Here is a 26012-nt window from a genome sequence, read left to right as displayed (position 1 = left end):
TAAGTTTATCATATCATATCATATCAAAGAAACGGTGGGAGAGGTGTTGGCATGCTGGAGCTGGCTTGTACCAGTTGTCTAGAGCTGGTTGTTCAACATTCAAGATTTCTTTTTTTCTTTGTTGCCAGCCAGTGGTTAAACCATTGGCAATGTGAAACTGGACCTGGAGGGGATATTTATACCTGAATATCCACAAAGACAACAAATGAGGGCTTTTCTTTGACAAAGAGCAGGTCCATCAGCAAACCACTGGCAGTAGGTATGTTCAAAAGGTTCTATGAACGGGTAGATGGGGATCGCTTTACATGGGATGCGGCTGAGTTTCAGGAAGATCCAGGGAGACACCCAAGGCCTCTGAGCCTTGCTGCAGTGAGATGCTGACTCCAATGCCTTTACTCATTTTAGCAGGCGTTTTTCGAATGCCTACATGCACCAGGAACTTCCTGCCGTGGCAACACCTGATTGGCAAATTAGTGGTTAACATGGAGGGAAGTGCTGGTTCCTTCCCCAGGAAGCCCAGCCTGTTCAGGCCCCAGACCGTGATTGGATCAGCACCTGATGCTCCATCTTCATGTCGGGTCTGAGGAGGGTCCTGCTGCTACAGACTGGGGTCCTCTGCCTGAGGCCGCCTCATCTCACTCACCTTTGAAGGGAGCAGCAGCCAAGCTGGACCTCTAACCCCCCACACCCTGGCAGGGCTGGTTCCTGCTCCTTGCACAGCCTTGAAAGCTATGGGATCGCACTGTGGATGGCGAATAGACAGAGGCTCTGGTGGGAACCACATGGACACGCCCCTAACTGCATGCTTCCTATTTGGAGTTGAACAGTGACTCCCCCCTAAATTCAAATGTTAAAGTCCTAACCCCCAGGACCTCAGAATGTGACCTTATTTGGTAATAGGGTCCTTGCAGATGTAATTAGATAGGATGAGGACATACTGGAGTCGGGTGGGCCCCTAATTTCAATATGACCAGTGTTCTTGTACAGAGAAATTTGGACACAGAGATGCACACAGGGAGAACGCCATGTGACGGTGAAGGCAGAGATTGGAGTGGTCCTTCTACAAGCCAAGGAACCCCAAAGATTGCCAGCAAACGACCAGAAGCCGGGGAGAGGCCTGGAGCTGGTCCTGCCCTCACAGCCCTAAGGAGGAACCAACCCTGCTGGTGCTTTATGGCCTCCAGAACTGTGAGACAGTACATTTTGTTGTTTAAGCCACTCGATCTGTGCGCCTTTGGTACAACAGCCACAGAAAACCAATGCAGGTCCCTTTCTTAGCAACCCTCCAAACCAGGCAGCACTCCATTGGAGTGACACACAGTGACGTGACACGCAGACAAGGTGTGGCATCTCACAGAAGATGCGCGGAGCCTGGGATCAGGTCAGCATGGCCCTGCGTGTGTGTTCGGAGCTGTTCCGTTCCGAGTGGCAGCCCTCCAGGTCTGCGAGACTCACACGGCTAACCACACACACTGCCTGGTGTCACCATGGGCAGGGACAGGACACAGGCAGCTGCTTTCTCACCAGAGCCCTGGCCTCAAGCCTGCACAGAAGCTCACGCGCCAGGGGCTGAATGCCCCTGGCAGACACTTGAGGAGGTGCCGTAATGCCAGAGGTGGAGGAGCCTGGAGGAAACAGATGGCCCGTGGAATCTGCCACTGGGACTTCCCATACTCCTGGCACCTGAGGGATTCCCGGTATCGTATTTTCCTCTATTAAAAAGAATAGTGTTTTCAGCAAACCCACAAAGAGGGAAATTTGATTCAGAAAAGAAACAGGTTAAATATTGATTCCTAGCCTTCGATCCTGATACAGAGGCCCCATGGGCAGTGCATGGATTTAGATGGGGTTTGCCTTTAATCAACCAGGATGCTCCATTAGCAATGCCAGGCACAGAGAGACACTAACCAGACGCAGGTTCCCTTCCCTTGTCTTTGCTCTGCAGTCACCAAGTGCCCTCTTATCTGATGGGTGCTGTGCGGTATCCCTCCCTGAGCCGTGGTGGAGGGCATTCTACATCATCCAGCTCCCTGCCCCGTTCCCATGTGCTGCTGGAGCCCCGCTCTCGGGGCCACAGTGACAGCCCTCAATGAACTGGAAACCCCGCTGTGGCTGCTCAGAGCCACTCTGACTCCCGACTCCTCCAAGCTCTGCCGGGGCATGGCCAGCTGGGCACATATCATTCATTCATGTGTTGCTATCCCTCCAGACCTAATAGGTGCACACATTCCAATAAGGATGACTGTGATCTATAAGGTCAAACAGGAGGAGAAGCCCTAAGGGTGCTGAGGAGAGGTGAGAGCTTTCTGCTGCAGTTCTATAAGGACCACTCAGTTCTCCCGCAGACCAGCAAGGTGGCTTGGCAGCAGCATGCCAGGGTGGGCCTCTGTGCGCGCACAGTGGGTCCTCAATGTCCCAGGAAGCATGGTGGTACACACTCTCAGAGTCCCCATATATACCTACTGCTTGTCCAGTCACATGTTCCCAATTCTTAAGATATGATCCAACAAACTACTTGTTAGGTGGCCTATGTCTCAGAGGGTATCCTTAGATGCCCACATACCCCATGGTGGGCAGAACGACCACATCAACCCTCCCTTGTCTAGAAATCAAAGGCTAGAGGGGAAGCATGGAGCAGCATCACAGGGAGGGTTTCTACGTAAGTTGCTTCCCTCTCCTGGCTGCCTGTGTAAGCCGGACGCCACCAGTTGCCCTGCTTGCCGCCTAGAGCTCTAGAGCTACCCAATGAATGGTGCCCTCTTCCAGGTGATCTGTTTTCTTCAGGGGAAAAGTCTGCAAGGCTGTGATTTGTGTCACTTTTGCTTGCAGGCCATCCGTTCTCCTGGCCTCCTCACAAAGGGCATTTTATTTCTTTCTGTCTAGTAGCCTGAGTTCCCCAGAGGTAATAAGTTAGGGACATGCTGACCCCTCATGACTTCCGTGAAATCAGGAGATCTTGTTACAATGAGCCCTTAGTGCCCTGGCTTCTCCTTCCTCTCGCATCTTCTCTGTTCTGCCTACAAATTGATCTTATTTTCTTCAAGGTTGTAAAAGCTGTGTTTGGCTGGTCTTGGCACATGTTTGCCAAATAAACATAGATATTCTTTTCTTCTCTCTCCTTCTCCCTTCTGCCCTCCCTCCCCCTCTCTCTTTCTCTTAGTCTCTCTCTGTCTCAATCTGTCTCCCTTCCCCCATATATCTGTGCATTTTCTCTATATGTGTGCATGTGTCTATATATTCATATATACATATATATGTAGTTGGGCCATTGTTTTTATCTATACTTTATATCTATGACTATATTTATACTTATATTTATAATCGTCATTTCTAAGGAAGCAACCTATAAAACTGTATATGCTGTTAATAAAAGCAAGGAACAAAATAGAACTGCCCAATTTTGGTGTGTTTATATGGGAAGGATAGCTGTTAAAAATAGCAATTCTATAACAAAAAGATAAACCTGATATCTAACCATTCAACCCTGTAATAGGTTAAATGATAACAAACTATTCATTGATTTTTTAAAAAGAGTAATAAACAGAAATATGTACCAATTGAAAGAGCCAGACAATTCAATTATAATTAGGAAAACAAAAAGTGATGAGCCTGAACAATGTTGCCTTAGTTTTTGGAGGAAGTGTTGAAAATGCCAACTACAAAACAAAGCCATGTTTCTTTTCTCATTATTAAAGGCATCAACAGTAATCACCTCATTTTTGAAAGCCATGTGCCAATTGAATAAAGTACAAAACCCATAAGATAGGTTTAACAGACATGCTTAAAAATTTCAACATAAACAAACATCTAAATTCAAGAATATATAGCAGAAGAATATTTGAGTAAATTTATATTACCCACTGATTATTGTACCAGTTCATCCATCCATTGAGTCAACAAATATGTTCTGAGCTCTTGCTATCCTTTAGGCACTGTGTTATTAATATATACACAGTCAGGTATACATTAATGCCTAGATGCAAATGATTCCACTAAAAATAACAATTCTTTCTTGTTATTGTTGCCTAAACTCTCCCTGTGTGGCTAGAGGGAGGAATACTTAAGTGACTAAAGAATGGCTGAAGACAGACAAGAACATGCCAACATACCTTTCGTAGCCAGACGAACACAGTTGATTTTGGTCTCCTGTGAACAACAAAAGTAAGGCTCTCGTTAATTAGTTGTGGGTTTGGTTTGCTATATAAAGAAAAAATATATATATATATATTTGCATATATATGCATTAATATATACTTTTAATTATAATTTTAAGTTTGCCCTTTCCATTTTCCCCCCATTGGAATCACTTTTTAATTCTGTTTCTTCATTTCTTTTCAGTCTAGGCACACACTTTGTTCCTTTCACTTCCTGGTTCACATCACCTCATAAGCTTCTTCCCCAGACAAAACCACTGTATAATCATATCAGACATTGCCCACCAGAGAACAACTTTAACAACAACACTAAGTGGACACACGATGGCCTGCTGTGTGCTTTATTTAGCTGCATGGGTTCCTGAGAGAACCCATGGGTTTGTAGATGGAACCAAGGGCATCCTGGGGAAACTTTGTTTGCTATATATATAAAAGCCTAAGTGACCATTACGATCAGATGACTGGCTGGTGGGTGTGACACTCGATGCAAGAGCTGCCCCTTAGTGGTCAGTGTGCTCCACAGCCAACTTCCCATGGTCTGCCAACCTCCAGCCAACCTCCTGAGGTCCCTCCCCCCAGCCAATTCTAATTGGCCCCAATTGGGACTAGGTGAAATGGCCCTGAACAGCCCCGATCGCTGGCCAGGCCAAGGGACCCCACCCATGCATGAAATCGTGCACCGGGCCTCTAGTAGGTAACTAATGCATCTATATGCACAGACTGAAACAGACACGTGGCAATAGCCTGCCAATATGAAGGTTTAAGATTTAAATTGAGAAGTTCATGTTCAAAAAGTCACTTTGGCCCTGAGATCTCTGGTAGACGACAGTTTTCATAGATAATGTTGTGTGTGTGTATTTATGTGGCAATAGAAACTTTGCAGAGTGAACTATCTAATCATTGTTGGCTGGTCCCCTGTGGACAGAATCCATAAATTTTTGGTGTTGCTGGGCATGAAGTTGAATTACAGAAGATAATGAGCTTAGCCTATTTTATCAGGATCATCTCCCAGGAAGTCCTGGAACAATCTGAAAATTCCAGTTCACTAAGTTACGCCCCCGGCAACAGTCTGAATGCAGTGTGTAGCAATAAAAATAAAAGACAAAGAATGCAATGTGTGCGTGTCTCAGGAACACACTGTTGCCTTGCGAATGCTTCCTCATAGGAACAATTGCATTTTGAAGGCACTTGTGTTAGTTAGGCTAGAAAAGGTTATGCAAATATAACAAAACCCACGAACTTCAGTGGCTAGAACCAGCAAAGGCTTATTTTCCACTCCAGTTACATGTCCAATGTAGGTGTGTGGCTGGGTCTGGGAGGGCAGTGTGGTGGTTTTGGGAGATTCTCATCATGGGAATCACTCAGAGACAAAGGCTGAGTGGCACCTGCACTTCAACACAAGGCGTCAGTGTTCACTGAGGCAGGAGAAGAGAAGGCTGAAGAGTCTTGATTTACATACCACACTTTGTATCCGAAGCAACACTTCAGTTTTGACTCGGGTTTCCTTGGCTAGAACCAGTCATGTGGCCATGCCTAACATTAGCGAGGTTCCTGGAGTCACCCATGCACTCAGAAATAGAGAAATGATAATGTCTACAGCAGAGTCTGTTTTATCTATGCACACTTCTGAATGCTAGAAATTGTTACTTCTATTAAACTCAGGTATGACTCCTCAACGGTCTTGATTCTGTTCTCTAAACCAGCGGTCGCCAACCGGTAGTCCGCGAACCACAGGTGGTCCTTGAGGTCCGAAAGGTTGGCGACCGCTGCCCTAAACCATAGATAGTCTGCTCTTGTTTGCATAGGAAAGATGTCTGTATATTGTAAGATGGCTTTCAGTTCATTAACATTCTTGTTCCTCAACAATTTCTCATATGGTAAGAGTCTAAGGCAGGGGTGGGCAAACTTTTTGACTCGAGGGCCACAATGGGCTCTTAAACTGGACCGGAGGGCTGGAACAAAAGCATGGATGAAGTGTTTGTGTGAACTAATATAAATTCAAAGTAAACATCATTACATAAATGGGTACGGTCTTTTTTTTTTTTTTTTTTTTTTTAGTTTTATTCATTTCAAACGGGCTGGATCCGGCCCGCGGGCCGTAGTTTGCCCACGGCTGGTCTAAGGCCTTTGAATCATCCTAGCCACTCATCCTAGGACATCCTCCAGTTGTCCCTCTTAGTGAGAAAGGGCTATAAAAGGAAGCAACAGTCTCCACGTGGTCTTGTCAACATATGATCACCTAGCTAGTGACTTTTTTTTTCTACTTTCCTTACTTATACAGGGCTTCTATTAGCATAGCAACATCCTAATTTATCATTGATCACAATAAATTTGCCAACAACCTGTAACTCGTCCCCCCACTCCCCCAACCAAAATATATCTGCCTGCGTCTACATCTACAGATGTGGTTGTATTTCTGAAATTCAAGTACAGTCACACACACTATTACCTTCCATCTTCCTTGACTCATCTGATTACTACAACCTATCACCATATTCTCCACTATCTGCAAGTTTTGGGGCCTAATTTTTCTCGAACTTCATCCAGATAACTAATTAAGTAGGAACCTGTAAAAGGCCAATGGTAGAGCTCTGTGGCATGCACTAGAATACTTCTTCCAGGTTGGCATTCATCTGTTCATCAGTATCGAACTAGTTACTCATCTCCCCAAGTGCTTTGTCACTCAGGTGTTAGTGCTACATTTTCCCACAAAATAACTTGGGGAATAGGGTCAAATTTACTTCAGAGACTGATTCCCTGTCTATTGCATTGCTCTAATCTATCAGCCCAAGAACTCCCTTAAAGAAAGAAGGTTGGGTTGACATGACTTGTTCTTTGGGACAAGTGTTTTCTTTCCTCTCTGTTTTTATACTGAAAGTGTTCCCTTTTATAATAAATAATTGTTTTACTTTATAAAATGGAAAATGCAGATTTGTGAAAAGAATATGACACATTATGGTTTTAATATATGAAGTATTCATTTGAGGTGTTCATAAGATATTTGAAGTATGCTATATTTCAAGAAAATTTTTTTTAATAAACACATTCAGAATATGGAAAAAAGGAAGAATAACTGATAAAAAGATAGAAATAGAGTAGAACTCTCTACATAGGATGCCAAAAAAGCTTATGTCACAAATGAGTTAAAACTTAAAAATGATGACAAAGGGGATCAAACTAGTTTTTGTTGTTTTCATGATTGGAGAAAAAGCAAACTTCTTCACATCTTCTTGGCTTCTATTTTTGTTCTTTGGTTAAAAGGTCAGTGAACTGAAGCCTGAGATAGTTAAGGAAAGTACAACTGCAGAGAATTGAAGATCTGCTAATCATCGTGTACCACAATGATCATCACTGAGAAGTTGAATCTCATGGGAGAGGTGCTAAGAGACCAGAGATGGTCAGCAGGGCCTCCCACTTCATATTAAGACAAAGAAAAAAGATTTTGTAAATATTACATTAGAAAACTTGCCAATTCTGTGCATGATTGTTGAATATAGCTGTGGGCAAGGGTTTGAGAAGCCAACACTGTTGGGGGTAATTTGTAGTTATGTATCGAGACTTTAAAGAGAATCAATCTAATCTCTTTACCTCTAAGAATCTATTCTCAGTGAATCACCTTCAATGTAGAAGAACCTTTATATTCAAAGATGCTGGTTCTGGTGTTTTTATAAACGTGACAATGAAGAGCACCACATCTATCTAGCCCTACAGACATGATAAAGGAATTTGTGGCCTACCACACAGTGGAGTATTACCAAGCTGTTAACAAAAATGATTACAGGGCTATGCAATTACATGGAATAGTACACATAAGGAAATTAATGAATAAAGAAAAGCACAATTTTTATTACAACAAACAGGCAGACATAAGCATTGAAAAATAAGTTCTGAAGGAAATATATTAAATATTAAAAACTGTAGCCCAATCAGTTTGAAGTATAACATGTATGTGAATGGTTATAATGATCTTAAACACAATTTGCTAAATTCTCACAAGTAAATGCATATCGATGGCCAGCGCCTAGATCTAAACACCCAAAATTGCCAGCATTTCAGAAGCTTATCCTTGCTTCCCTGAGTCACTTCATCCTGAAAAGATGACCACTAATATATATATATTTAAACTTTAAAGATACAGTTTAAAGTGTGTTACATCAAAGGGAATCCTGAGTAGCTGCTACGGTTTATTCTACGTACTACCTTCTCTTCCCCACCACGTCATTTGAGAGTACTTTCTAATTCTCATTAGCATTCTCTTCCTTTCCACACTTGATGCATGAAATTGGGCCATTTCCCAACACCACCTTCTCCACCACACATCTCTTAAAATCTGTCCTCTGTAATCTTGTGCATGTCTGATTATGCTTAACTCTCCCTGGCTCTCACAAACATGACACTGACATGTACTCTTTCTTCCAAGTTCCTGACACTTTTAATTCCATAACCAATTTGTCTTTGTTGGTTTGACACAAGTACAGAATAACAAAGGCCTGGGCCACTCTCTTGACCTTCTGGGTGACTGAACTGTTAGCAAGCAAGTCTGGAATATGCTTGAAGTTTTGTATCCTATTGTATGGGAAGTCTGGCCAGTATGCACACGCCCAAAGTCCCCAATCAGTTCCATAAATAGGAAATGAGTACTATTTTTTTTTGTGTGCTTGGATTGAGTAAGGCTTTGGAAAGAGGAGAAACATTTCCTATTTTCTGTTCTATCTCCACAGTACAACACAGTTTCATTTCCCCATCATTTTAAAAAATTTATTGTTTTAATAATTAAAAAATATTTTTATTTGATTTCAGAGAGAAAGGGAGAGGGAGAGAGAGAGAGAAACATCAATGATGAAAGAGAATCCAATTGATTGGTTGCCTCCTTCATGCCCCACACTGGGGATCATGCTCATAACCTGGCCATGTGCCCTGGCCAGGAATTGAACCGTAACTTCCTGGTTCATAGGTCAACGCTCAATCCCTAAGCCAGGACAGCCGGGCTTCCCCATAATTTTAACCTCACTCATACTGCCTTCCTATGCCAGATTTGCAAATCTGCACACTTACCTTATTTTTTCATAATGTGTCACACCTATACCCCCTTACTTATTCATAACCTCCATTTTGAGACTAGGCCCAGTCTGATCCATCCATCCATCCATCCATCCATCCATCCATCCATCCATCCATCCATCCACACATCTATCTTTTGACTATTTACTGAAATTAGAGGATGTCTCTAATTAAGGGTCTTACAGTAGCTGTTATTTATTATCCAGAGGACTTAGGTTAAGTTTTATTGCCACCCTGATAAGAATCACTAGTTACCTGTGAAATACACACAATTCTTACTCTACTCTCCTATTTAATAGGAGTTAGCCCTAATCTCAGTTTCCAGTTACTCTAACTCAGGGGTGGGCAAACTTTTTGACTTGAGTGCCACAATGGGTTCTTAAACTGGACCGGAGGGCCGGAACAAAAGCATGGATGGAGTGTTTGTGTGAACTAATATAAATTCAAAGTAAACATCATTACATAAAAGGGCACGGTCTTTTTTTTTTTTTTTAGTTTTATTCATTTCAAACGGGCCGGATCTGGCCCGCGGGCCGTGGTTTGCCCATGGCTGCTCTAACTCATGCCTTTGTCTTCCCTAAGACTGAGCTGCTCCAGTTAATATGGGAGTTAGCCCTGATCCCACAGTCATTCTATAGTTTTCCAAATTACTTAAATCTATATAATTTTTACTTGTTAATTATACCTCCACTAGGGGCCCGATGCACAAAATTTGTGCAAGGGGCTTGGCCCTCACAACTGTGGTGGCTTGCCTGAGTTCTCGCAGCCCCAGCTTCGTCCAGAAGGTCGTTTGGCTGTCTAGTCTAATTAGCATATTATGCTTTTATTATTATAGATAATGCTGGAAAAAATGCTGGTAAACTAGATAGGATAAAATTAAATAAGAAAAGAGAATATTAAAAGAATTGAAAAGTATAAGGACAAAGATAACTACTGGAACAAAAAATGCAAAACTTTCTAAATATCAAAAGAAGTTTTAAAATAAAAGAGTAAGACATCGTAGCATGTATTATGAAATTAGAATAGTAAATTATGATATACAGAACATATGACAGAGTTAGGACCAACTATATTAGTCATATCAACAAATGTGAATAGGCTTAACTCATATAATTAAGTGAAAAAAAATTCAAATTGTGTCATAAAGCAACACCTAACTTTCTGCTCTATATAAAAGTCACACCTAAAATAAAGTAATTCAAAAAGGAGGCAACAATAAAGAAATGAGAGGAACTATAAAAGGCAAATGAAAAAAAAAAAGCAGCAGTAGTGATCCTGGTATCAAACAGAGTAAAATGCCATTTAAAACACATTAAACATAACAAAGGATACTTTTTCATGCTGAACCCACAATTAACAAGAAATATAATATCCATGAATATCTATAAACCAAAACCCACAATAATCACCTTTAGGAAGTAGAAACTACAGGAGATGCAAGAGAAGAAGAAAACTACTGTCAGTATAATTAACATCAAGTGGCAAACAAATAGGCAAAGATATAGAAGAGCTGTAATAAGTAAGCAGATCTGTGGATATGTATCAATTCCTACAGCCTGATAATAGAGGAAAAACTTCTTCTTATGAGCTTCTGAAACAGTCACAAAAATTGACCATAGATGAGATAATTAAGAAAGCATTGTAATGTCCCATGAAGCAGAAATATTGTAAGCGACATTCTACGATTATAATGTAATAAAATGAGAAATTATTAAGAATATGAAAGCCCGGCTGGTGTGGATCAGTGGTTGAGTGTTAACCTATGAACCAGGTGGTCACAGTTTGATTCCCGGTTAGGGTATATGCCCAGGTTGTGGGCTGGATCCTCAGTTGGGGGCTTGCAGAGAATCTGATTAATGATTGTCTCTCATCATTGATGTTTCTATTTCTCTCTTTTTCTCTCTTCCTCTCAGAAATCAATAAAAATAAAAAAGAAATCCATTCTTATAACATTGTGTGGACGAAAGGGGCCACACGCTGACCTGACAAGCTCAGGGAAGGCCTGCGTGGCAGCCTAGCAGACTCAGAGACCTAAAATAACCACAAAGGATGGTCTGAAATTAAACTTTAACTAAAAGCAGTTATGGTGGCCAGTTATGTCCTAAGCCAGTATCTTCACTGACAAGATCAACTTTGATCCTTACTGAGCCCATTTGCCTTTTTGCCTCTAAGATAACATTCCTTTGAAGTGTCTGGGTAACTTGTAACTTCCCTTTTTCTGGAACCCCTGGGGCATAACCAAATGTTCTGGGCACCAGGGCAGATACTACAAATTCCTTCATTATCATGTTGATTGATCCTGCACCCACCTAAGTAAGTGTCCATCATTTTACTTTTTACCCTATCACAGAGGTTCCCCCCCCTGCTTCGCTTAATCCCACCTCCTTAAATCTGTCACCAATGAATTTCATGTATAAATACGGATGTAACCCTGCCATTCTCCGGAGCACTATCTCAATTCATTGAGGTTCTGCTTCCCAGCATATGTCGACAGTTTGGCTCAAATAAACTCACAAAAATTCTTTACAGGCTTCAATGTTTTTTTTTACGTTAACAATAGCATTTTAATAGATCAAAGGAGAAATTTATACTTCCTCTACTCATGCAAAACAGCATTGGACATGGTTTTAACACCCATTCCTGATTTTAAACAAAACTCAAGAAAATAGGCATTGATGGATACTTTCATTACATGACAAGAATATATCTTAGTCCTAAAACCAGCATCTTATTTAGTGGGGACCTAGTCAAGGCATAACCACCAAGATCAAGAACAAGAGTAGGGGGTCCTTTATGCCTACTCGCCCTTTATATTGCACTGGAAGGATTAATCAGTGCAGGTGGATAAGAGAAATCAATTAGAAGCATACACTCTGGAAAATGAACTATCTCTGTTTGCAAATGATTTAACGGAATATCTGAAAACCCAACAAGAATCAGTAATACAAGGTAGCAGGGTATAAAATTAATATACAAAGTGAACAGTATCCATACCATCAGTCAAAGGACATCAAGGCAGCAAATCTCAATTTCAATGGCAACAAAGATTAAATACTTGGTAACAAACTTGAAACCTATAGAAGAGAACTTTACAACACCCCTTAAAAACACAGATGTAGACTTGAACAAACAGTACAAAAATATCCTCTGTTCTCAGCTAGGATAAGTCAACATCTTAAAGATGTCAGTTCACCCTAATTAATGTATAAATTTAATGCAATCCCAGTAAAATTAGTAATAGGCTTTTTATGGAGATGGACAGGTTGACACTAAAGCTTATATGAAAGGTGAATATCCCATAACTATGAAATCATGAGAGGCAAATTGAGTTGGGGGGGACCACCCTGTCAGATATTAAAGCACGGAGCCTCTAATTTCAACAGTGTGGTGCTAGTGAGGAAATAGGCAACGGGCTGGTGGAATAGAATGCAAAATTCAGAGGAAGACCCAAGAACACACAAAAACGTAAAATAGAAAAGTGCCATCTCAGATACTGGGGGTAAATATGAACTTTTTAAAAAATGTTGCTAGGACAACTAAATAGACATTTTTTGGGGAAAAGATATTGTTAGATACACACTTTATATCATATACAACAATAAATACCAAACATCAGAAAATTAAATGTAAAAAAAAAATTTAAACTTTTCAAGGTCTAGCAGCAAATATGAGTGAATTCCTTTATAACCTTGGCATACGAAAAGGCTTTTTCTATGTGACTCAAAGTCTGTATTCAATAAAGGGGGAAAAATAAAACACTTGGTTCCATTTCTTTCTTTTTCTTTTTGGCGTGTCAAAAACACTATAAGCAAAGTCTATAAAATTGCAACATATATCACAAAGAATTAATATCCCTGATACATAAATAGCTTTTAAAAATTAAGGAAGAAGAGGTATAAATCATGATAGAGAATTGGGCAAAAGACATACACAAGTAATTAAAGTTAAATAAAAAGTTTCCTAAACACATGAGAAGATGTTGACTTCACTTTCAATAAGAGAAGGGGGATTATTACTATATTAAGATAAAATGTCTAGCCCAGCAGGCATGGCTCAGTGGTTGAGCGTCAACCTATGAACCAGGAGGTCATGGTTCGATTCCTGGTGAGGGTACATACCTGGGTTGCAGGCTAGATCCCCAGTGTGGGGTGTGCAGGAGGCAGCCGATCGGTGATTCTCTCTCATTGATGTTTCTATCTCTCTCTACGTCTCCCTTCCTCTCTGAAATCAATTTAAAAAATTGTCTTATGTGTAACTTTGTCAAAAATTAAAGTTCGACCACAAACTGCTGGCGAGGCTGTGGAGAAACAATTAGTCTGGAACATTGCTAGAGGAAATGAAAATTGAGTCAACCCTTAAAACAGGGATTTAGAAATATCTATGAAGATTACTGATTTGTCAACCTTTTGATCCAACCATCCCTCTTCTAGGAATGTTCCCTGACACGCCTCCAACAATACAAAATACATATGTACACATTCCTTTACTGCAGAAATGTTTGCGATGGAGAAACAACCTATATGTCTACCTGTGAGAGTGACTGAATAAATTAAGATATATCTACATAACAGAGGACTATGGAAGCTATAAAAAATGAGGACGACCTCTATGAACGACTAAAAAATTGATTTCCAGGTATCTATAGTATGTTATCTTTTCTATAAGAAGGGGAAATAAAACACATATGAATCTCTTAATTTTGTAAAAAAAGACATTAAAAAGTTACAGTGTCCTCATCTACAGAATAGTAGCAATACCTTCCGCACATCTCTCTGGGTTGAACAAAATTTTGAGTGCACAAGTGCCGGAAAGTTGCAAAGACTACACATGAGTAGCTATATTATTGTAATAAATATATATTAGGACCATTGACAAGATGATTTTTCCTGCTTTCAACGGAATAAATTCCAAGCTTTTTGCATGGCATGCAAGGCCTCCCCCCTTTGTCTGGTTTCTGTCTCTGCCCCGCCTTCTCTCTATATCCTGGAACCAACCCCACCCCTTCTTCCCAACCTTTGGGCCTCTGCCCAGTAGCTCCCTTTGCAGGACACACCATGTCCTCTGCCCTGTTGTCTGCCTGGGAAATACCCATTTATCTTTCAATATGCAGCTCAAATGTTACTGTTTCTATGAGACTTTGCTAAGCACCCGCTCATCCGCTCCGCCCTAAGCTTCCAGCTGCACTCTGGGTATTCCACCAATGGGATTCCTGGTACAGTCTATTGTGCATAGTTGCTTTCATAACTGTCTTCCCCACTGGACTTTGGGTTCCCTGAGAGCAGGAACTATATCTTATTTATCTGTGTACCCTCCCCTCCCCCCGACTCAGAGCAAGCGCTTAATGAACGATTGGATTATCATCGTCATCATTGTCATCATCATTGGTGTGCTCACTTCCCCACTCTGGACTTCAGTTTCTGTTTCCGCCATCAGCAGACAACTGCACAGTCTGCAAGCTCCCTTTCCAAACTACTTTTTATGCCTGCCATCCACAGCACCAGGACGGAGCAGGAGAACAGCTGAACAAATCATCCCCTAATTGGGATGTCAGAAGTGCGGTTCTTCTGAACCTTGTGGAGAGAGGTTTAGACCTTGCACCAGGGACTGGTGACTCCCAGGTCGAAGCCAGCCTCAGTGAGAGCTGCCCTTCATGCCTCCCTGCACAGCTCCTCCCCGACCTCCATGATCCCTGCTCTCTGTGAGCATCCTTTGAGCTGTAATTACTAATTGATGTTTGTAAAGTCTTTGAAATTCTCAGGTGACAGATGTAATCAGAGGCCAATTTATTATGATAATTGCTATTAGTACAGCTCTTCATTATTTGTTGATGCTAATGGCAGGGCCAGCAGGTGTTTCAAGATTGAGAGGGGGATGGAGGCTGGCCACGTGTGGTGGGAGAGAGGGAAAAACATGGATGTGTCGGGGATTTGGAGTCTGTTAGGGACTCCCACTGGTTTCAGTCAAGTCAGATTCCACTTTGTGGGGTTATGACTCAGCAGGAAGCATGGCACTGAATGCACAGGACTGCCTGGCAGCATTTTTTATTTATTTTATTTTTAAATATCTATTTGTATTGATTTCAGAGTGGAAGGGAGAAGGAGAGAGAGGCAGAAACATCAATGATGAGAGAGAATCATTGACGAGTTGCCTCCTGTGCTCCCCACACTGGGGATCAAGCCTGCAACCCAGGCATGTGCTCTGACCGGAATAGAATCATGACCGCATTTTTACATGCACAGGTTCAAATCCAGCTTGGTTTCTTGGTCCTGGAAATGAAGATACACATGACACTGATTTACACATAACTCTTCTTGTTGGAGAATGGGTTTGAGACAAGGAAGGATGGATTTGGTAAGACCAATTAAGAGGCTGTTGGGGTTTCCCAGGCAAGAGATAATGGTACTCAGGACCAGGATGATGACACTGAAGATGAGAAAAATATATGGATTGGAGAGAAATTTAGAATGTAGAACCAGAAGAATTTGGTGACAACTGGATGGATATAGAAGTTGAAGTGTTTTGGCCAATCCACCCTTCTGAAATAGGAAAGACTTAGGAATGTTTTTGGAGGGAAGAACAATGTAAAAGATGGAACTTGACCAAAATACAGCCTCTGGGAAGAATTCACAGAAGAACTGTCTCACTTCTCCACCTGTCTTTCTATAAGTGCAACATTCCCAACCTTCCCTTGAAATTTTTCTCTCCTCAATGGATCCAGGGTATCACTTGGTGTCTCTGTATATGGGGACTTCACCGATTTTCTTTCTCCTCCCTGAACTCCCTCCTCCTGCATCCTGCCCACAGTCTATTGAAATTATTAAAATTTAATTGATAGGTTAAAAATCTCTGTGCACCCCTAGATTTTGCTTGTTCTTTCCTTCATGCACCTCCACACTCTGCTTTATATAAACCATCTATGATATTCTAATAATGATAGCTGGCAATGTTTATTGCCTGCCAATCACCATGATAGAATTTTTTATACATCGTCTCATTTAATATTTTCAAACATTTGTATAAAGTTGATACTAAGGACATTAAAACTGTCCAAATGAGAATGAGACTCAAGAGAGTCAAATTCACTTGTGTAAGGTCACATAGATGGTCAGCGCCAATCTATGTAATAGGAAAATAGGAAAGACTCCATACTAAGCATATTCATTAAAAATTCTGAGGGGAAAGAAACTTGAGATTCATTAATCTTATTTAATGGCATTAATTAATAGCATCAAGGCCATTATATAGCACAAGAAACAGACAGATTCCTTGAGTGTAAATGGCTCCATTAAATTCTAGTTTAATGTTGTATTATAACATTGATGGGGTATTTGAGAAAACTTGATATTATGATACTAGCTGGTTTCTCTTCAGGGCCCCTTATATATGGTCACACACACATGCATATGTATTTACACACACATATGTACACATTATATATATATGTATGCATATGTATATGATGTCATAAATACATATTTATATGATGTCATATATGTGATAAATCCCTCTTCTAGCATCTCTCGTGAAAAATATGTAATCTTCTTTCTATCTGGTAAGAGAGGCTATGCTAACCTGACATACAACCCTTCCTTTTTGCCTTGGCTTCCAGGAAACTCAAGAGTAAGAGATAGTGTTGTATTTCATTAACTACCTATACTAGGCCTCAGGTGCAATGATAACTTTCCTTCCATTTAGATTCTAAAGCTACTTTAAAACTTTGCTTTAACTGAATATGAATAGATACACATTCATATATACATGTGCAAATATATACATGCATATATGCACATGCTAAAATATTTATGTGTATGTATGTATATAAACACATATGTTGAATTGGCACACACATATTTACATTTGGAACACCTTCATTCGAGAGGTGTTGAGGGATGTGCAGAGTAATCACACCTACTGTTCCTCCTCACAAGGACCCCAGCGAGCTTGGGAGGGCACATCTCATGCCCACATGCCAGATGGGAAAACTGGAGTCCAGTATTCAGTTCATGTAGCTGAAACATGGCAGAGCCAGTACTGAAACCCATGCATCCAGTTTCCAAATTCAGAGATTTTCCCACTTTTTCATCATTTGGGGACCAATTGGACTGAACTTCATGGAGACTCTCAGTTTGGATGGGGCCTGATGGAGGCAGAAAGCTGCATAAGGAAACTTAGGTTGCTATTTCCATGAGCCTTTTGAGGACAGAGTCTAGAGCACTGATGCCTCAAGACTCAGGCTGACAAGATTATCAGCTGTCAACATTTGTGTAACCTTCATTTCCTTCTCCAAATGAGTTTAAAGTATATTTGCATTGAAAAGAAAATGTTCTTGGTCCCTCAGGTCTCATACCATGATAATAAAATCTGTAGGAACTGTGTGTGAGTGAAAAAATAAATTAGCAACCTGGGAGAGCTCATCTTGGTATTTGTACAAGATGACATTCAGGGAATTTCCCTCTCACCTGGAAGGAGGTGTTTGAGACCCAACAGGGTGTCAACAGAAGTTCAGAGCTTTCATGAGCAGGTGATGCCTCAAATGGTAGAACAGAGGCCTGGAGGGCTGGTGGTTCCCAGGAGACAGGCTCCACTGAGGACTAGAAAGGAGTCCTAGGCATGGAATGTAGGCTCTGCTGACAAAAGCCACACCAAGGCTTTCAGAATTGGTTATAAAAAGGTTGTGATGACAACCTCGGATTCCAAATATCTATTTCAGCCCTCTTCCTCACTTCCATAGGGCTGCTTCAGAGCTAATAAAACCCAGAAATATGCTCCTAACAGGATTATGCCAACAAGTCAGAAAAAGGGTGTAGACATTTGGTTCAGTTTTCTGTTACCTTGGCTCTGCCACTGATGCGTGGGAGAGATCTGAGGTTTTCTAAAGCCTCTCACCGCACTTCATGGGAGACTTAGAAGAACCACTGTCTTTCAGGTGGGGCAGTATCCCAGGGGGCATTAGATGTTTCTTTATCATATCTCCATGGAGGGAGGGAGGGAGGAAGGGAGGGAGGGAGAGAGAGAGAGAGAGAGAGAGAGAGAGAGAGCGCGAGAGAGAGAGAGAGAGCTGTTTAAAAGTCCCCCTTCATGTCCAATGTCAGAGGGAAGGCAGGGTTGGGTGGCTCAGTGGGAAGAGATCAACCAAAGAACTTATTTGCATATGTACATAACCCATGGATACAAACAATAGCATGGGGAAGGCCTGGGGTGGGGACAGGTTAGAAGGGGTCAATGGGGAAAAAAGGGGGAAATCTCTAATACTTTCAACAATAAAGATGAAAAAAAAGTCCTTCAGCAGGGAGTAACTGAGGCTCTGTGAGATCCCAGGGTGCACCTGGCAGTCCATACAGCCACTGATTTAAATGGAGTCACTTTGTCTGTGAGACTAGTCAGGAGTAGTTCAGTGGTCGGCAAACTCATTAGTCAACAGAGCCAAATATCAATAGTACAACGATTGACATTTCTTTTGAGAGCCAAATTTTTTAAACTTAAACTATATAGGTAGGTACTGTTATTAACTTAATTAGGGTACTCCTAAGGCTTAGGAAGAGCCACACTCAAGGGGCCAAAGAGTCGCATGCGGCTCGTAGGCCGCAGTTTGCCGACCACGGGTAGGTGAAAGCACCTTGCTTACTGTCTGGGTTACAGCAGGTGCTCAATAATAGAAAGTCCTCAGGACTTGTGGTAGGAGCTACATAGATGCTTCAAGATGGATTCTGGGTGTTATGGGAACTTGCAGGGAAAGCGTAGGTGTGATGAGGGAGTGTGGTGGTCATTAGGATGTTCTCACATATCCCCCTTCGCCCTTAGGTACACAGCTGGAATGTACTGCCTCAGTTTTGGAAGTTAAGCATGGCCACATGACTCGCCTTGGCCAATAGAATGTGAAAGCATTCCATATCATTTTTATGTGGAAGCTTTTTAGAATCAGTTACCCTACTTGCCACATTTCTCTTTCTCTGCCCTGGCGATTGTGAAAGCACGTGTCAATCGGACTTTCCATTAGCCTGAGTTCCAGTGTGACAATGATAAGCAGAGCCCTCTGCTGACTCATTGAGGACATGTAGGAGGAATGACAAATATTTTTCTGGTAATACACTGAGACTTCACGGTGGTTTGCTACTACAGCATAAGTGGTTAGAACTTTATCCTAAGCCAGGAGTTATCGTGTGTGGTCTTAGCTCATTTGAGTGTGGGTCCCCCACACCTTATTCCATGGCCCATCTGAGCTTTCCTCACGTGACATGTGAACTGTTAATAAACTAAAAAGAGAATGAGGACATGGGGGTGGGAGGGGCAAGTTCGTACCCAAAAGACAAGATCAATTATGTTAAAAGGTTCAATAGGAACAGCTGTCAGGCTTTACACCATGTATGAAAAGTTAAACAGAATAAAGCCTGTGGTGGGGTTGCAAAACATGGGTAAGTCAGGACAGTCAACAGCTGTTGACACAGTTCAGGAAGTCTTCCAGAGTTAGGAAGATATGTGCTTCCATGTGGAGCCCACTGGACAAATTGGCATATGCCAGGTAAGGATGCTCCAACTCCACCCCCTTCCCAGAGAAAGGGGAAAGAGAACAAATATTACAATAAACTGCCACAGACGCCTTATATGCATTGTGTCATTTACTCTCCCCAAAATTTGGGGATGTAGATCATTAATCACATAATGTATCTTGAGATGCTAAGTCACAGCCATAATTCAAAGCCCCGTCTGATGTCCAAGTCTCAGCTCCTTCCATCTCCCCATGCCATAGAAAACCCATCCACGTGCAAACACTTTTAAACAGTCCTTGGTCACAACTAAATACAGTTTCTTTCACTTCATTCACAGACACAGATTTTTCCCCCTTAAGCTAGCTCTACCTAGATTATCTCAACTATTATAATGTGATCACACTACAAACAATAGTCACCCTTCCTTCTCACTTCACTTATTTAGCTCAGCATCTGGCAGAGGCATCACCCAGGTAAAAAGTGTCCCCATGTGATAACAAGGATATGGCCAGGAAAGAGTTTTCTTTCTGCATAAAAAGAACACACACAACTGCATTGCTCCACAAGAGATGGCTTCTGACAGATATCGGGATGAATTTGCCACACTTGTTTTGCATTCAACCGTTAATTATGGTCCTTTCAACTTCACAATCATGGCTAATGATGGTGGGGAAACAGAGAACAGTAGAGTCAGCAGACCTCATTCTGGGAAGAGTGGGAGAGAAACAATACAAAACTGCACCCACCCACTGTTTACAACTGAGACTGCTACTCTGGGTACCATTTGGAGGAAATCAAGGCTGCCCAGAAGCCTGGAGTTTTGGAAATGAGACAGCTGGGGGAAAGTTTTACTACTCTAACGGAAGGAAAGTCCTTTAGGGCTCATCTATCTATGGTGGAAATAGCTCAGAACCACATCTCTCATGCTATAGTGAAATTCAGACTGTATTCACACTTATTTAGTACCTTTCAGTATTCAAGATCTTTTTTTCAATTCACTCTCAAATAAGTATTTCTTTTTTATAAATGAGAACACTGAGACTTAGAAACAACAAGAAACAAGTTGTAACCTCATTCATTCATTCATTCATTCATATAATGGTGCTGAGTATCTACTATGTGTTAAATATTATACTCAGTATGGAAGATACAGCAGCAAACAAAACAGAGTTCCTACCTCCTGAAGCTTAGTCTAACAAAGGAGTCACACACTATGGAAAAACAGGTGCAATTTAAAAACACTGAGCATTTTAAGACAATGAACAGGTTGGCATGCAAGTGAGTACTGGTGTGGATGAATCTTAGATAACATAGGTAGGGAGTTTCCAGAGGATGTGATATTAATGATGAAGTCTGAAAAATGAGAAGGCATTAGTTCTTCAAGGAATAAATAAAAGAGATTCAGGCAAAATAACGCTTGTGTAAAGGCCCTAATAAGTGAAAAATATATCTTGGGATGTTTGAGAAATAATATCTTAGAAAATGATCACGAGAAGAAGGGTGGTTCAAGTGTAGCAGGCAAACCCACATCTGAAGTATAATGTTAAGTCTGTCTATGAGAGAACAGGAGATAGGATGGAAGAGATACAGAAATCATGCCATGAGATAAACAGAAGTAATTGCATATTAAATATCAATAAGAAACGGCCTGGGTGGCCAAGGATGGTAGTTGGTGCTGTCATATTTCTCCAAAAGGCTGACATAGGAAAAAAGATTCGATTTGTTTCAATCAATACAAGATCTCAAGTGGAGAGAGTTAAGGAGACTGAATTTGCCTTTGCAGAAGAAAGAAAGTGCTGATAATTTTACCGGCTCCCCAAAGAATCAACTCTCTCTCCAGAGAATTGCAACAGGTCAAGCTGAAGCTATATAATGACCTGCCAAGAATGCTTTATTGGAGATATCATGTTGATTTCTAGTCTAGTCTAGACGACGCTTCAAAATCCATCCAACTCTAGAATGCTCCAGATCTCTAAGATAGTTGTATTCAAAACAAATGGTTACAATATGGCCTACCACAAGGAAGTGAGGTCCTTAGAATTCAGCACCAAGGACAGTGCCTATACAGACAGAATATTATTTCACACATTTATTTATTTTTTATTTCTCCCCTACTAGAATGTAAATGCTATGAGACAGGGAGTTCTTTGTCTGTCTGGCTTACTACTTTATTCCCAGCACTTAGAAGGGCATATTTTATTTTTACATATAGTATGAGCTTGCTAGATGTTTACTTAATCAGTAATATCTAACTCTTTTAAAAAATACGTTTTAATTGATTTTAGAAAGTGAGGAAGGGAGAGGGATAGAGAGAAACATCACTGAGATAGAAACATCGACCGACTGACTCCTGCACGCCCTTTACTGGAGATTGACCCCACAACCTGAGTGCGTACATTGACTTTGCCCTGACTTTGGAATTGAACTGGTAACCTCTTGGTTCATGGGTTGACGCTCAACCACTGAGACACACCATCAGGTTAATATCTAACTCTTAATTGCTTACTCAAAGTCACACAGTTAATATGGTTTTGTGTGTAGGCAGTGTGATTGTAAAGGCTGAATATTTAGCCATTTAATATTCATAGAATAAAGACATCTGGACCCTAAAATTCTTACCATGCTCTGACTGAAACTTTCAGGTAAAGTTGGGAGTAATGAACTTGATTGATAGTGAATTATTCAACTGGGACTACAACTACCCTGCAACAACTGGCCTTTATCCTTTTGTGTAACTTGTTTTAATTTAATATAACTTGGCTTCATCCTTTGTTTTTTAATCTTCCAGTACCAGGGATTTGCTGAATTCTGGTTTTTACTTGACCCAAGGTATATTTTCCACCTATTTTGAGGGGAGGAAAGCACTACTTTAAAAAAATCAAATCTAATGCATTTGTCTTACTTTATAGTTGCTTATTTTTATGTTTACTTATAACTTCCTTTGTTTCTCCCCCTTTACTTTGTAGGTTGTTGTTTTCTGGCTTTTTAATGATAGTTTGGAAGACTGCCTTTATGTTTAAAAACTATACCTTAAAAATTCTTGGTATCAAAAATAAAATAGCAGTATTTATTTCATCTTGTCTAGAGTAGAAAACCTAGCAGATTTTTATTTAGACTCATAAATCCTCTCTTTCTCAGTTTCTATTGACATAATAGTGAATTGCAGACCCAGATCACAATTGTTATTATTTTACATTACACATCCTCTCTTTAAGTATTAGTTTTTATATTAATCTTCTCTTTTGTAACATATTTGGAGCAAGTATTTAGCATCAACACTATATATAATTAGTGTCCATGCTCACTGTGGGTCATTTTATCCCATATTTCTCTACTCTTGATTTCTTTATTTTGATTCTTTGCTCAGCCAAATGCTCTTTGAATGATTTATTAGAAGCGGGGCCTGTGGGAGCCTGTGGATACTGAAAATGTCTTTCTGATGTATTGGCACAAGAACAACAACTTGGCTGATAAGGAATTTGTGGGTTATACCATTTTGACTCAAAAGTCCTCCAGGCTTAGCTGCACTGTGTGCTTGCTTTTTGATGTGAAGAAATCTGAGAGGGACCAGGCAGGGATTTGTCAGACTGAGAATAGCTTTTCTGCTCCTATGACCTTTTCACACAAACCCTGTTCAGTAAAACTTAATACTAAGTACAGTAATTGGAAGCAGTGTGGAATCTCTCTCTTGCCAGAAAAATACAACAGCTCCACAGATTTTCCTCTCTGTTCCTGTGAGGCCAACTGCACCCTCAGGACACCTGGCCCAAGCACCTTTCTGGTTCCATTCCTGCTTGTGTGTCATTACTGCAAGTCTTAGATCCAAAAGGGGAGGACACATGGTGTGGGCTTGAGAGCACAAATAATTACTGCTTACTGATTAGCAAGACCTTGCTCATCTTGGAAGGAGTAGTAGAAATTGCTTCCTAGATCAGCTAGCTTAAGAGTGGGGGGGGGGGGACACTTCATTCCCAAGGGCAAAACCCCATGTCTTGAGAAGGGGACTGTGGTGTGGTGTTTGGGGAGCAGAACCTCCAGAAGCCCTTCTTCTTCACCTGCTCTTCTGCTCAGGGCCGACAATGTTCCTCTTGGGGTCCAGTTGTCAGTGTTTGGGTTCTATAGTCTGGGTCTCTTGCTGGGTTCTTATGAGCATCGTAGCAGGAATGTAACAGAGTATGAATTGGGTACAACTATTACTCCTCTTCACAGCATGCAAACCCAACAGCATCTCCTGACATGTTGCCAAGAGCAGGAGAGCCACGCCTTCCCAGAGCTGTGCCGAACCAATAAACTGGCCGTTATGGGATGCAGTGAATCAGGAACAAGGTGGGCCCCAAGATGCTTCTGCCCATCTTCATGTCCCCCGCTTAATGCATCCGTGTTACATGCAGACGGAAGACCAGATGGGCAGGTGGAAGGCAGTTTGGCTGCTTCTCTTTGTAGCTTTATACTCTATGTGAGGAGTGTTGCTTGAACCAGTAATAAATGTAGAACTGAAATACCAATGTGGAATTTAAATGGGTCTGTGGACATTTTAAATGTTAATTAGCTCCTCAACCCAGGTTTCTCACAAGATGATGACTGCCACCAGAGCCTGCACAGGCTCTTCACACGTCACCAAATCTGCTTTGGCTCAGCTTCCCCTTCTCCAGCCACACTGGGGAGCAAGGCACCTGCTCCACTCCCTTGCATCACTATAAGGGCACATCTACATAACCTTAGCTATAGAGGCCTAGCATATATCAGTTGTTCATTATAATTTGTTGAATAAAATATATTAACCTGGAGTATGTCCACAAAGGCATCCTAGAGAGAAAAGATAAACTCGTGTCATAAGAGGGACTAGCTTGCAGAAAATAAGACCAGATGGTTGTGTTGTGCAGAGGGGAGGTGGAGAGTAGGAAAGATCTTCTGCAACGGAAAGACTACCACCTGAGAAGGCGATTGCATGGGTTTTATTGGTCCCCAAGAATATGGACCAAGAGCAATGCATAGAAGCTAGAATAAAATATATATTTTGTCCAGAAAAAATGCTTGACACACAGAAAGGTTACCTTGTCTTTGGGAGAAAAATATATTTTCTAATGGGATTAACCATAATAATAAAGGAGTTGGTATCCACTGATTAACTAAAATATGCTTATCCATTCACAGATATCAAATTGATAGGTATTTTATAGATGAGGAAATTAAGACTCAGGCCATGTGATTTGCCCAAGTGAAACACCATTTTTTTTTTAAATCCTCCAATACAGGGATCTACAATTTTTTTTCTGTAAAGGGTCATATAGTAAGTATTTTAGGCTTTATGGGGCAGAGAGTCTCCGTGTCAACTACTCAGCTGTATGGTCGCAGCATCAAAACAGTCATAGACTATATAAATGAAATGTCAGTGCTGTAGTAAAGACAAAATAAAACACCCTATTTGCAAAAAAAAAAAAGTATGATGCTGAATTTGATCCACACTCTGAAGCTGTACTGCCTTCTCATATGAGAAAGGGGAAAATATAAACAAGAGGAGCAGCGGCCTCCATGTGGCCATACTTACGCCATTGGCTTTGCTGAGCGCTTGGAAGTAGATACTGTAGCTTTTCAGAGGGGAAAGAGGAGGGTTCCAGTAGCCATTGTATGTCTTGTTGTCACCCACTGTGAAGGGCTGTGTGACAGGCAGGTTGGCGGGCTTCAACTCAGCAGCAAAGTAGTGCAGAGAATCCAGGCTGGAGGCGTTCCTATAGCTCACAGGCACCGAAAAGCACTCGATGATGTCAGCTGCCCGCCGTGATTTCTGAAGTCTTTCCTCCTTGACAACCAGCTGGTAAACACTGGACAGGATAGAGAAGAGGCAAATGAATGCTACTGGGTGGGATGAACTTGCTAGTCATTACCATCACCTCTCTCTACTGCTAAACCTCCCTCCTGGGCTCCAGACTTATAAACCACTGCTTTGTAGAAATCTACCTCCATTTACATGTTCCAAAGCCAGCTCACACTGGATATGTCCTTAAACGCAACTCTTCCCTACAAACCCGCCTGCTCCCCGACATTTCTTCCTTAGTGAAGGGTAGTGCTGCCCATCAAGTGGCCAGGTCTTGCACATGGGGCTCATCCTCAATCCTACCTCCTTATACTTCACTCCACACCTCGAATCAATAAGCCCTGTTGACTTGACATCTGCAATCTGCAGTTGCTCCTCCGCCTTCTCCTTCTCCCACTCATAATTCTGAGGATGGGCACGTATCCACCTCTTACCCAGACTCAATGGGTCTCTTTGTCTCTAATTTATTTGATCAACTAACCAGTCAATCTATTG

General features: G+C 41.3%; 1 protein-coding gene across 9 annotated transcripts in view; it reads right to left on the bottom strand.

Moving 5' to 3' along the window:
- The window catches only part of PTPRT (protein tyrosine phosphatase receptor type T), a 943168-nt gene that overhangs the window by 175712 nt on the left and 741444 nt on the right, over nt 1-26012 (bottom strand). For all 9 annotated transcript variants that reach the window (XM_081096943.1, XM_081096945.1, XM_081096948.1 and 6 more), the window contains exons 12-13: nt 25251-25524; nt 4110-4146 (exon numbers count right to left, since the gene is read on the bottom strand). In XM_081096943.1, coding sequence (XP_080953069.1) covers nt 4110-4146; nt 25251-25524 — 311 coding nt within the window. The remainder of the gene's footprint in view (nt 1-4109; nt 4147-25250; nt 25525-26012) is intronic.

Source organism: Myotis nattereri, assembly GCF_964212035.1.
Source record: "Myotis nattereri genome assembly, chromosome: 8".
Lineage (NCBI taxonomy): Eukaryota > Metazoa > Chordata > Mammalia > Chiroptera > Vespertilionidae > Myotis > Myotis nattereri.
The sequence above is the reverse complement of the archived record's forward strand: the minus strand, read 5'-3'. Positions and strand labels throughout refer to the sequence as shown.